The following is a 12,262-nucleotide window of genomic DNA, read 5'->3' on the forward strand; positions in this document are numbered from 1 at the left end:
CCTTCAGCTTCTTATCCATTTAGTTTGAGCCCATTCATCACTGTTTTCCTCCAGACAGAAATTAGTTTTCACTTCAGTCACTCGAGAGCCCCAAGGCTTATTCATTTCCCTCTAGATATGCTCGATACGAGAAGGCAGGGCTGCGACTTTGTCAAGTGCTAAGAACACTCAAGACTTTTGGCTAATTTTAGGAAAGACATTTATATTTAGAATGACAATGGCTTCAACTCTTTTATCGAATGCCCCAAAAAAAGACAGAATAGATGTCATGAAATATTGAAGGTTCATCTTTCTTCTGTAGCCACTTATTTAAAAGCCCAAATAGAGAAAATAGCGGATCTTCAAGCTCTCTATTATTGTAGATGTGCTATTTTCACAATTTGCAATGCAGATTTATTTTGTATTCTCTTATTAAATCTTTGAAAAATAAAATTTCACCCATAATGACATGCCCAATAGGCATTTTTTTTTAAATAATTCACATAGGGTTTTTATGACTAATAAAAAGTGTGGGTGTTGTGTCCTCCTACTGAGGGATAGAAAACAGCTCTCCCTCTCAGAGTGAGCCCTCTTCAGCACCCCTCACAGTTCCCATTGATGAGAGCGCACTTTGGCCCCCAAACCCCCCCCCCCCCCCCACCCCCAATCACGGCCCCACTGAGCCATTTCATGCATTAGGTTCTGATGTTCTCTGAAAGAGAAACAGGCAGATATAGGAGAGGTCAGGCCGTTCCTGCTGTCCTGTAAGAGTTGCTTACCTAACCACCTTCTCGATTTGGCTTGGTGCAGTGAATGACGTAGGTGTTTTTCCGCATAACAGTCCTATCCTATTAACGTGCTTCCTGCAGTTCAATGTGAGGGTTATTAGTTATACTACTATCCTCATAAAAGGGCAAAATCCAAGCTTCTATTTTGTGAGGTTTGAATGTTATTGGAGTGGTGCAGTACGTGCTGATTAGATGCTGGGCGGGGCAGTGAAGGAGAATGCGATTATGCTTGATGGAGCGTCTGATTCCATGAGGAGAATGAAGGGCTGCACTCGTTTTGTTCGGATGTCCTGACTTCAGAGTAGCAGGCTTTGTCTTCCTAAGGATTCCGGCAACTTGGCAGCTAAAGTCACCTCAAGGCAAGACATTGAGTGATGCTGGAGAGAGAGAGGAGAAAGGACCTGTGCCAATCGCAGTAGAGGCCCCCATCTGCAATAGCAAATAGTCAATATAACTCACAGCTACCAACAATACATTGTGACAGCACCTCTATATGAGCACACAATCAACACCCCCGCCCTACAGACACACACACCTCGCCTCTGACAGTGAATAACAAGTGAGATATAGGACATGACATGAGTTCATTATTCATGCCAAATATATTTATTGACAAGATTTACAGTATACAATAAACATTAACTGTTATTTTGACCACTGTTCAGCAGCCTACACTCTGTGACAATTCCCTCTGTTCTGCATAAGTGTATTCGATCCACTCATCTGTTAACTGAATATACGGTTCAATTTCCTGGACATTTCCAGGATAAACAATCATAAATGCCCCCCAAAGAATCTCCCATTGAGCTCATTTACAAAGTAAACACTACACATCTGTAATCGTATTGACAAAGATCACATAATACAGTGGATTGGAAATGGCAAAAGTACACTGCAATAACAGTAAGGGACAATTTTGACACAGAGATAAATTAACACATGATTTTGCAGTGTTGAGGTGGGTAAGTGGTACTACAGTAGGCAGGTAGTTTGAGAACTCTTCGTGAAAGAGCGGTCTCTGTTTCAACATCGTCTTTCCGTCAGCGTTCTTCTCTTAATTGTGATGGAACACCTCGATGGGATCATTGGAGTCCTGAAATAATGATACAGTCCCGATCAATGTGAACGCAGTCCAACTATTCAGTTCACCAAACAATTGTTGTTGTTCCCACTCACACAGGGAAACGAGCACATGCCTTAAGCATAGGCATCTGTCTTAATTGCGACTTCCCTGATTCTCTGTCTCTCTCTCTGTCTCTCTCTCTGTCTCTCACTCTTTATTCCGCACTGAGCCACCTAGTTCCACTGCTATACATGCCCAGGCTTGGACAGGTAGGCTATAAGTGCCACCACCACGCCCACGTACATCCCCGTCCCGATGGTGATGGAGAGAGCAGACAGGAACAGGGCTCTTCTGGAGCTCATGCCAGCTCTGGAGAAATCTCCTTTAGCGATAGCCTTGCCAGTCTGAGGGGAGGGGAAAGGAAGTAGTGAGAGAAATGATTTCAAATGTTACTCATCAGTGCCAAGTGAACATGAGTACGTAGGTGTTAAGCCACAGTTAAAAGAAACGCTCTGAGGGAGCCATTAGTTGCCATGGCAATTAGGTCATTATCCCTTAGACAGTGACAAATGTGTTGTTTGTCTGTTTTGGATTCCTCCAAAAATAAATAAATAAACAGGTCTTGCCCTTAATCTGTTTATCGTTTTGACACATTTATTATAGGCTCTTTCAGTGTAATTGTCTCTGCAATTAGTGTAGAAGATGTGGCAAATTGCTGAGATAAATGATGTTGTGCTCCAAAGTGCCGTTAGACCTGATTCTTTCAGCTAGTGATGTTAGGGAAGGAAAAGGTATTATCACAGTAAAGAAGCGAGGGCTCAGATCAACCGTGTGTATAATTTTCTGATAAAAATGCCTATGTGAAATAATGCGTTACAACATTATTTAAAATATATATATTTTTGACATAGTTATGCTTTTTCAGATAGGTCAGAAAACCAAGGGCAGACAGAGCACAGGGACACACGAGACAAGACAGTGGTCAGTTTCGAACCCTCATTATTTGAGGAATAAGAAGCTGTGTGTCTGCCTGCAGGGGTTGAAATGAGAGCTGAACCTGCTAAGTTTATGTAGCCAATGGTCTGAAAACAATTTGCAGCGTGGTCACAGGTGTGGAAAATGTATAGACTTAGCACTCGACAAAGCACTCGTGCTTACTGACCTTGAACAGAGCGCAGTGTAATTAGCATTTCTAACACAGGGCAGGACAAAGTAGCTGTGAGCACTTTTTTTTTTACCTTATGAGAGTAGTAGAAGGCAACAATGCCCAGGGGCCAGAAGCAGCACAGCATTGAGAAGATAGCCAGGCCAAGGTGATCCCCGGGGGGCAGCAGAATGAAGTTGTCCTCGCTCTCACTGTCAGTGGAGCTGTCACTCTAGCAGAGAAGGTGAAAAAGCAGAGCAAATCACACAGACATAGTTGGCACACTGCCATAGAAATTTGAATTGCTTTGCCGAAGACAGCCGGTTGGACCCTGCCAAAGCTCATTTGGAGAAAAACTGAGAGAAAGAGTTTAATAAGCCTCAGACAGGAACAGGCCATTGGAAATAGCAGACCTCAGTCTTGGATGTAATAATTTGTAACTATCGTTGCCAAATTCAGATGGACACTACAGTATAATTTAAAGTAAATTAAAAAATTCATTGGCAAGGCAAGTCAAGGCAAGGCACGTTTGTTTATACAGTATAGCTCAACAACAAGGTAATTCAAAGTGCTTTACATAAAACATTAACCATTGAGACATTAAGACACAGAGCAATAAGAGAGTGCAAAAGATACATGTTATAAAATGACATTTGAATATAACAAAAAGTTAAAAATAAAATAAAACAGAAAAGATCATTACAGTTCAGAAGAAATTATTTAAAGAAAACCTCAGTAAAAGGCAGCGGCACATAGAAGGTCTTTTGCTTTTAAAAGAACAGAGTTGTGGCAGACCTGCACTTTTCTGGGAGATTGTTGGTGCATATAGACTACAGTATACAGTATGGTACATAACAACTGAACGCTGCTTCTCCACATTTAGTTCTGACTCAGACCTGTCGCAGACGACTTGAGAAGTCTGGATGGTTCATGATGTAGCATAAGATCAGACATTTATTTTGGCCCTAAGCCATTCAATAGGCTACTTTATAAACCAACAGCAGTGCTTTGGAGCCATTAGTAAACATCAAAGAACTGGAGTGATATGATCCACTTTTTGGTATTAGTAAGCACTTGAGCAGCTGTGTTCTGAATAAACTGCAGTCATCTGATCGATTTTTCCGGAAGACCTGTAAATACACCATTACAGTAGTAGAGTCTACTGAAGATGAATGCATGGACATACATTCAAATCTTCTAGATTATAAACACTTTTCTTTTGCAGAATGGTGAATTAGATTGTCGATTCTGATGGAGTATATGTTGTAGTAGAAAGGAAACCCAGAACAATTAAAAGTTTAAACAGAAAGTTTTCGTAAATACATTCAGATAATGTAATGTGGTCTGGTAAACCCATATTTGTGATGGTGTGCAACTTTACAGAGTAGAAAACAATAAACTACAATTGTACTTTGACCTCTATTCTTTTACGACTCCTTTATTTGTTATGTCATTTTGTTCCTTTAAATGCCATTTTATCCCTTACAGTATGTCAAGCAAATTTAATTGCCTTTGAGTGTGAAATGTGCAATACAAATGAACTTGCCTAGAGAGAATGTTGGAGAGAATCGTCTTGATAGTTAAATATTTAGTTAAATGCATTGGCATTGCATTGGCTGTTCAATGGTACCAATTTATATGAGGTTATGTTTTATAGTTATAACGAATATCATCATTTGAAAGCTGAGAATCACCTTGGTGATTCAGATACTAAGTATGTTATTTAGACGGACACTCGGTTTGATGTTTCCCTGCTATCCAAGTTACTCTGTAGCACTTACTTGTTTTCTTGGCACTCTATTTACCGTTGATGGTTGACTAGTGTTCATGCCACTTATACTCTAATCTTGGATTTTGTCACTCTGGATAAGAGTCCAGCTGATTTAGGATGAGCAGGTCACATATCAGTTTATATTTTAGTTTGCCTATAGTAAAATGTACTAATATTGATACATGTATACCGGAAACTTTTTGACAGTTTCAAATCCTACGATCATACATCAACCATCCACCTCTTTTTCCAAATTCACAAACTTAGACAAGGATTCCTATAAATAAACTTGATGCCTAAATAACAAAAGGTGTAGGACAGTGAAGTGCATTACAGTAGGTCTGGAATCCTTTGTAAACCGGCAGAGTGGTGCAGTTTGACGGCTCGTACCCCCGGACAAGCCTATCTGCCCTTGTTCTGCTACCACCCAGTACGTGATGTACTCAGCCAGCCAGAGAGGATTTGGTACCTCTGTCAACACCCATGAGCGGCCCGACAGATAACACGGGATTAACGGATTGTTCCATCATCGCGTGTTCATTTATGTGCTAAACTGCCTCTACATTATGACAGACCCTTAGGAGAGATCCTCCAGATCTCTCCTAATTTCAGCCGACTTCACAGGCTCATGCAATGTCTCCCTATGATGTCTTGGTCCTCCATTCAGGCCCACCGGGGTTTGAGGCTAATGAATTGTAATGCTACTCTGGCTGCACCGGCACGACTTGTCTAGCATTAAGGTGGGTGACCTTTAAGAGAGGACGGTCTAACCTCTCCCAGTTGTCCCACAGTGTTTGTTTAAATAAATGACCCCCCATAAGGAATAGGCTTAATTTGTTAGAGTTGCTGTTGCCTGTGGGGATCAAACTGGCTGCCTTCAAAGTGTGTATAATATCGCACTAACCTCCACTGCAGGGATCAAACCGGCTGCCTTCAAAGTGTGTTTGTATCGCACTCATCTCCAAAGCAAGATATCTGACTTCCAGGAAGCTATTCACTGAAGCCCAATTTTGACATATTTTACAGAAATTACTTTGGCATTAGGCTCAGACATAACTATACTGAGAGAATGTGCTTTCATTTCTCCCTGATTAAGGCAGTGCTCTGTTTTTTTAAGTGGTCACCGTTATCTCATTAAGGTCTTAATAGGTGTAAGCAAAAACTGATTAAGACATGTGTCATTGTTTTTTTGCCCTATCTTTTCAGTTATTTGGGCATGTAATCGATTTTGTCTGATTTCTTTAGCATTTCTTAATGTGTGTGTGTGTGTGTGTCTAAATATATATGAAGACATAAGCACTTCTCCAGTATTTTTAAAGTTTATTTTATGGTTATATTTTATCTATGTTATATTGTCTGGTTTCATAATTTTCCTTTGATTTATGTCTGTAGAATCTGAAAGTGTTGATCATAAAAAACAGAAGTGGGATATTTACAAACAAAACCCAGCTTTTGAGCATGTTATTTCCGTATGCGCATTAATGAATGTAAACACTAAATCAGATTGCTGCAATAAACTGATTGTTCCCAGTAGTTGGGGTATTGGTGTGTATGCAAAGTCAAGTGTAGTCTGCTGACGAACTGCCCCTGACACAGACAGATCCCAGCCAATGCAGACTGTTGTGTTTTGACACTGACACTGTTTTGACACTGACATTATTGATTGATGGGACTCATTCCACCTCAGGCATAGTGCATGTAAGGACCCTCCAACAGCTCTCCCAGAGCCTAGGTATTGTTAAGTCAGCAGAGAATAGTGGGCAGAACCCGGGGCTACACCGAGACAGCCCTGGACCTTGTCACCAGAGACCAGTGGCATCACACTGGCATCATTCACCCAGATCCAGACTATAGCTCGTACTCAGTTTTGTTACTTAAGTAAAGGTAGCAATACCACAATGTAGAAATACTTTTAGTAACAGAGTAATGTAGAAATACTCTGTTACAGGTCAAAGTCATGTAATCAACATTTTACTTGATTCCAATACAAAGCATCAAAATGTACTTAAAGTACCAAACGTAAAAGAATATATGCAGTATGTCCCATTTCCCAGTTTCTATCAAAACATTTCAAGATTTGTCAGCATTTTGTTTTACAATTACAGACCTAAGATGCTCACAAACAGGGTTTAAGTGGTCAGTGTATGTTTTATAATAGTAATCTAAATCTGCAAAGTAACTAGTATTTTTTTTTAATAATAATATTTGTAGTGGAGTAAAAATTTACATCTGAGATGTAATGGAGTAGAAGTATACATGGGAAATACTCAAATAAAGTAAAAGTACCTCCAAATTGTACTTGCGTACAATACTTGAGTAAATATACTGAGCTACCTTCCACGGTGGAGTATATTTACTCAATTCATCTCACTAATCACCAGCAATATCCTTTATGCTCTATTGTCACATGCCTGCTAAAACACACACACACACACACACACACACACACACACACACACACACACACACACACACACACACACACACACACACACACACACACACACACACACACACACACAAACACAAACAATCACAAATCCCTATGGACTCATGGACTGAGTGGCAGGACTTTAGCATACGTGAGAAGCAGCCAATAATGAAGATCGTCTCACTCTCCCTTTCCAGCTCATGTTCTGTATAGCCGTAAAAGCCCTTGAAATGTTTGATCTGATGCCGTAGAGAGTTGTTGGCTGTTTCCAGCACACCTAGTATTCTACCCATGTCCAGAGAACCTTACCACTTGCAAATACATACGTATGTAATTTACATACAGAAGCACACGTGTGTGTGCATAATGTTGACACACATATGCGTGGAGGAGGGAGTCCAAGAAACGCAGGTGCAGGGTAGAAAGTCTCATGTTCCAACTGGAAATTTAACTTTCATCCGAGGAGCGTTAATCATTATGCATTTGCTCCACGAAATCGACATGGAATAACTTTGGCTCCCGGCTCACCTGCTCCGAGGGCCATGCATCAGAGGAGTCCCTGCTTAATACGCTCAAAGGGCAGCATTAGTTATGGCATTAATGGCGGTCACTGCCATACCTCTATCCATCTGCTAGCCAGCCAAGTGACAGGAGCTGGACTGATGGTCAGTCCAGTGAAGGAGCGATCCTTCTCCCACTGCCAACTTAGAGCAGTGGGGCCTTTTCACAACTCACCCTGCATGAAATTAGATTTTCTTTCTTACCGCTTCTGAAAAGCACTTATCCTTCTTTCTTCTGCTGTCAGAGTTTCCTTTGGAAAGGGTAGTCAAAGCCACAATGGAATAATAGTGTGGATCAACAATCAATCAGTATGCAATTTTTGCAATGCAATTATATGGCACAAACAGTTGTCATATGAGTTGCCTTACACTACACCACGACTCATAATTTTATTGGAAGATGGTTCTGATAGTTCTGAATAAATGTTAAAAAAGTCTCTCAATCAAGATAGCCTTGATAGTCTAATTGCCTCACACAGTATTGCAAAGCAGCTGTGCAAATTGCCTCTTTTCAATGAATATGTTGGTTGGTTGAAGTTATTTTCCCTATAGCTGGTACTGTAGCTGAGGATAATTATGCAGGTGCACAGAGTGTTAGCTTCTTTTATGTGCAGATCAGCCCTGCATCTTAATATTGAAATATGCTGAAGGATCCCAGGATCACAGCACACTCAGTTCCACTCAGCATCATAACCACTTCCTCAACTCCCTTTGCACCTGTGCATACTGTACGGCCGAACTTCGCATGTTTCTCATTGGTCCGTGCACTTAATGACCTCTCTGTGACCTCTCACCTCATACTCGTGACCCTGCTCCTCTTCCACCTCGTAGGACACCGTCTGTATCTTCACGTCCTTGTCTCCTGGTACATTATCCTGCAGGCCCTCGGTGGAAACGCTGACGTCCAACACAGCGTCCTTGCTCTCCGTGAAGGTTGTCTCAAAACTCTCGCTCTTGGAGTCCTTGCTAAGAAGGCTGACATCGTCCTTGCACAGGATGAAGTTGGGTCTGTAGAAGGCCTCCACTGCAAGGTGCAAGGAGGTGGCATCCAGGAATTGATGAGTCTTATGCTGGCCATCGGTCCCTGTGTAGAAGTAGCCAATGAGGTTTTCCTGGTATGGGTGGCTGGGGTAGTCACACTGGTAGCCCTGGTAGTCATTGGCGACCACATGTCTGCTGGTCTTTTCCAGCAGAGGGTTCTGGAGCTCACTGAGGCTCTCCATGGTGGTTGGCGGGTAGAAAAGTCCAGCAGATCACAAAGGGTAGAGCCCAGCTGGAGGAACACAAGGAGTACATGAATGGAAAAAAATCAGCTCAACAAGATGCACGCGAAAGTCAATTAAATAAATATCACAACAGTAAAAATATCTATAGGGGAGTGGCTCAGGAGATAAAACAGTTGTCTGAAATGGTAAGGTTCTCGGTTTGATCCCTGCTCCGCCTGGTATCATGTCTGAGTGACCTTCTACTTTGCAGCTAATTGTGTGAACCAATCCGGTCCAATGTGGATAGACACTAAACAGGAATTTCACTCTATCTCAACAAGACATGGAAACATGCCTGTCATGCAGCCAGGAACACTTCAACCCGTCTTCAATTCATATCAGCATTCCTCTCACAACCATTCATTGGCCTCGTCCTTCCAAACCACCATCTGCTGAATGTTCAGTTGTTCAATCTTACATCCCTGGATCCCTGGACTCGCATAAAAGTGGTGAAAAAAGCAATCTTGACCATATAGCCAGACTGCCTATATATGAAATCAGAGAACACATGGCAGATGTTGCTGTAATGCATACTGATAAGAGTTGGCTGGCTGGCCCCCATGGCACTGCAATGAAGAACCATGTTTGCTAAAGCAGGGAAAGCCTCTCTAGCACACATTGTAAAATGGGCTGTAGTTATGTAATTTACTGTAGAGACACTTAACTTCATGATTACCAGTACCAAAAGTACAGAAGGATTAAGGTGGGGTTTATATTTCATTTCTTTTCTTCCTATTAGGCCAAAAGAAAAAAAATGTTCAAGTGCCTATTTCTATAATTGCATTGAAAATGTCAGGCAAGCCTATCGCCAAGGCAACACATCCTCCAATTAGATGCTGTGTCATAATCCTGTCCAAAGGTGAGCAAGCAAGTATAGCTCTCTCACACAAAGAAACAAGCAAATTTACATCAGCATAAGTAGTAGCCAATGGAGGCACCGGGTGAGTCCCTATAGAGACAACAGGATAACCCTGTTGTAGGCTACATCAGATTAATATTTGATCTCATGCCAGCTCGACAGGGGCTAACCATGAAAGGATCTCACAGCAGGCACTGAATCCTTTCACACACTTAAACACTTCTATTTTCTGCATCTTCAGCCAAGTTCCCCATTATTACTGAATTGGGAGCCAGCTAGAAGTCATTTGATATTGTAGTGTTAAATGCAGTACAGAGAGATACAACACTGATGAGAAATGTAACAATCAATTTAATGACACACACACACACACACGCACACGCACACGCACACGCACAGACACAAATCAAAGTGTGGTAGATTGGCTCATGAGTTAAGTCAATTATTGTATTGTGCTTCCAAATTTATTGGAACATATTTATACACATTAGGAATGTTGATCTGACATTAATTCAGCAAAAGCCAATGCAAACATGATATGTTCTCCTATAGACCAACAAGACTTAAGAACCAGGATCTGTCCCAGTGCAGGCTGCATGCAGCATGCATGAGCAGCATGCATGAGATACTGCCTGGCACAGAGGGTCAAGCCATATCAGTTGCCTTTCTTTTTCTGTCATTGTGGTCTGCATACTCGCATATGCTTTTGATGGTGAGCTGCGCTTTCTAGATAAGAGGGAATTCCATTACACAGTACATTAGACCAGAAGAACCACATCCCATGTCCACAAATAATTCATCTGACACGCTGCGAAATGCATTATGCTTGTGTGGAATGAATGAATAGACTGCACTAGTAGCCTATTATTAATGACTGCGACCTCCTGAGAGACCCAAACACATACTGTGCAAGCTACACACACACACACACACACACACACACACACACACACACACACACACACACACACACACGCACGCACGCACGCACGCGCGCACGCACACACAAACTTTACTATCAATTTCTCTCTCGTGCGCGCGCACACACACACACATATTTATATAGCCAATTATTTTTTTTTCAACCAGCAACTATAATTGATTTCTGAACTGATCGTTTAATATATTATTCTTCACTAGTTCTATAACTGATAGTTTAATATATTATTCTTCACTAGTTCTATAACTGATAGTTTAATATCTTATTCTTCACTAGTTCTATAACTGATCGTTTAATATCTTATTCTTCACTAGTTCTATATAGAAAATACACCCAATAATCGTTTATATGAAGAATGTAGGTGCCTGTTAAAGCTGCCGATCCATAACATGAATGTCCAAATATGTATATCCTACCTTAAATCATTACATTTAGTAAACACGCTATCTTACCTGTCATAAAAGATCCTGTCGCGGATTTCTTAAACATAATTCCTTAATAGGCGCTTGTTGCGGCTGAGTCGATCCTCCAGACGCAGCAGGGATCCACCTCTCTAGTTCACATGATCAATTTTGGGGAGAAATTAATTGTTGCGCTAAAACTATAGGGCCAATGTATATGAGAAAGTTATTCGGTCTGAACAGATGAGACTTCGTTGGAATTTTACCCGGCGTTAAACAGGACAGCAGCGCAACATCAGTTAGAGGTAGGATTTACGCGCACATCTCATTCACATTGAGCTCCGGATCCAAACAACTCCGCTGTTGGCACAACTGAGTCTAACACAGTGGTGCTCAACCTGTCGGTCGGGACCCTCAGGGCGGTCCCCACATGATTCTTCTTTTTTTTGGTGAGGGGGGGGGTCCCCAGATGGCAGTCAAATGATCATTTAAGGACTTTTAAGACCTTTTTTAATACCTATGGGCGGGAAATTTTATTAAATTGTAAGACCATTTACTGTATAAAAAAGAAAAACTATAGGCCTACTATAAAAACTGGTCAAACATTGGCCAAATGGGCCATGGGGGGGGGGCAGTTCAAATAGGATTATTTTGGGGGGTCCCCAGTTCAAATATGATTATTTTGGGGGTCCCCAGTTCAAATATGATTATTTTGGGGGGTCGCGGCCTGAAAATGTTGAGAACACTTGACTCTAACAAGTGGCTGCAGCCAGGCTGATGTAAACTCCACTACCGACCACTTCATATACTCAGTGGTGTAAAGTAAGTAACTAAGTACATTTACTCAAGTACTGTAGGCCTACTTATAAGCACAATTTTGAGGTACTTTTCTTTTACTGGAGTATTTCAGATTTTTCAGTACTTTTACTTCTACTCCACTACATTACAGAGGCTGTGGTATTGTACTTTTTACTCCACTATTTGACAACTAGTTAGTTACTTTGTAGATTATTATTACAAAACATACATTAACCACAATGCTCACAATGCGACGCATTGTG

At 41.3% G+C, this 12,262-nt stretch overlaps 1 protein-coding gene across 1 annotated transcript; it reads right to left on the reverse strand.

Moving 5' to 3' along the window:
• Positions 1-1,468: 1,468 nt before the first annotated feature.
• On the reverse strand, positions 1,469-11,485 carry syndig1l (synapse differentiation inducing 1-like). The gene is made up of 4 exons (XM_080414072.1): positions 11,253-11,485; positions 8,531-9,009; positions 3,069-3,206; positions 1,469-2,234 (listed from the first exon to the last, which is right to left on the reverse strand). Exons 2-4 carry the CDS (start codon positions 8,957-8,959, stop codon positions 2,076-2,078), a joined length of 726 nt encoding a protein of 241 aa, XP_080270198.1. The 5' UTR covers positions 8,960-9,009; positions 11,253-11,485; the 3' UTR covers positions 1,469-2,075.
• Positions 11,486-12,262: the final 777 nt, after the last annotated feature.

This window comes from Gymnoscopelus braueri (assembly GCF_963280865.1).
Source record: "Gymnoscopelus braueri genome assembly, chromosome: 19".
Lineage (NCBI taxonomy): Eukaryota > Metazoa > Chordata > Actinopteri > Myctophiformes > Myctophidae > Gymnoscopelus > Gymnoscopelus braueri.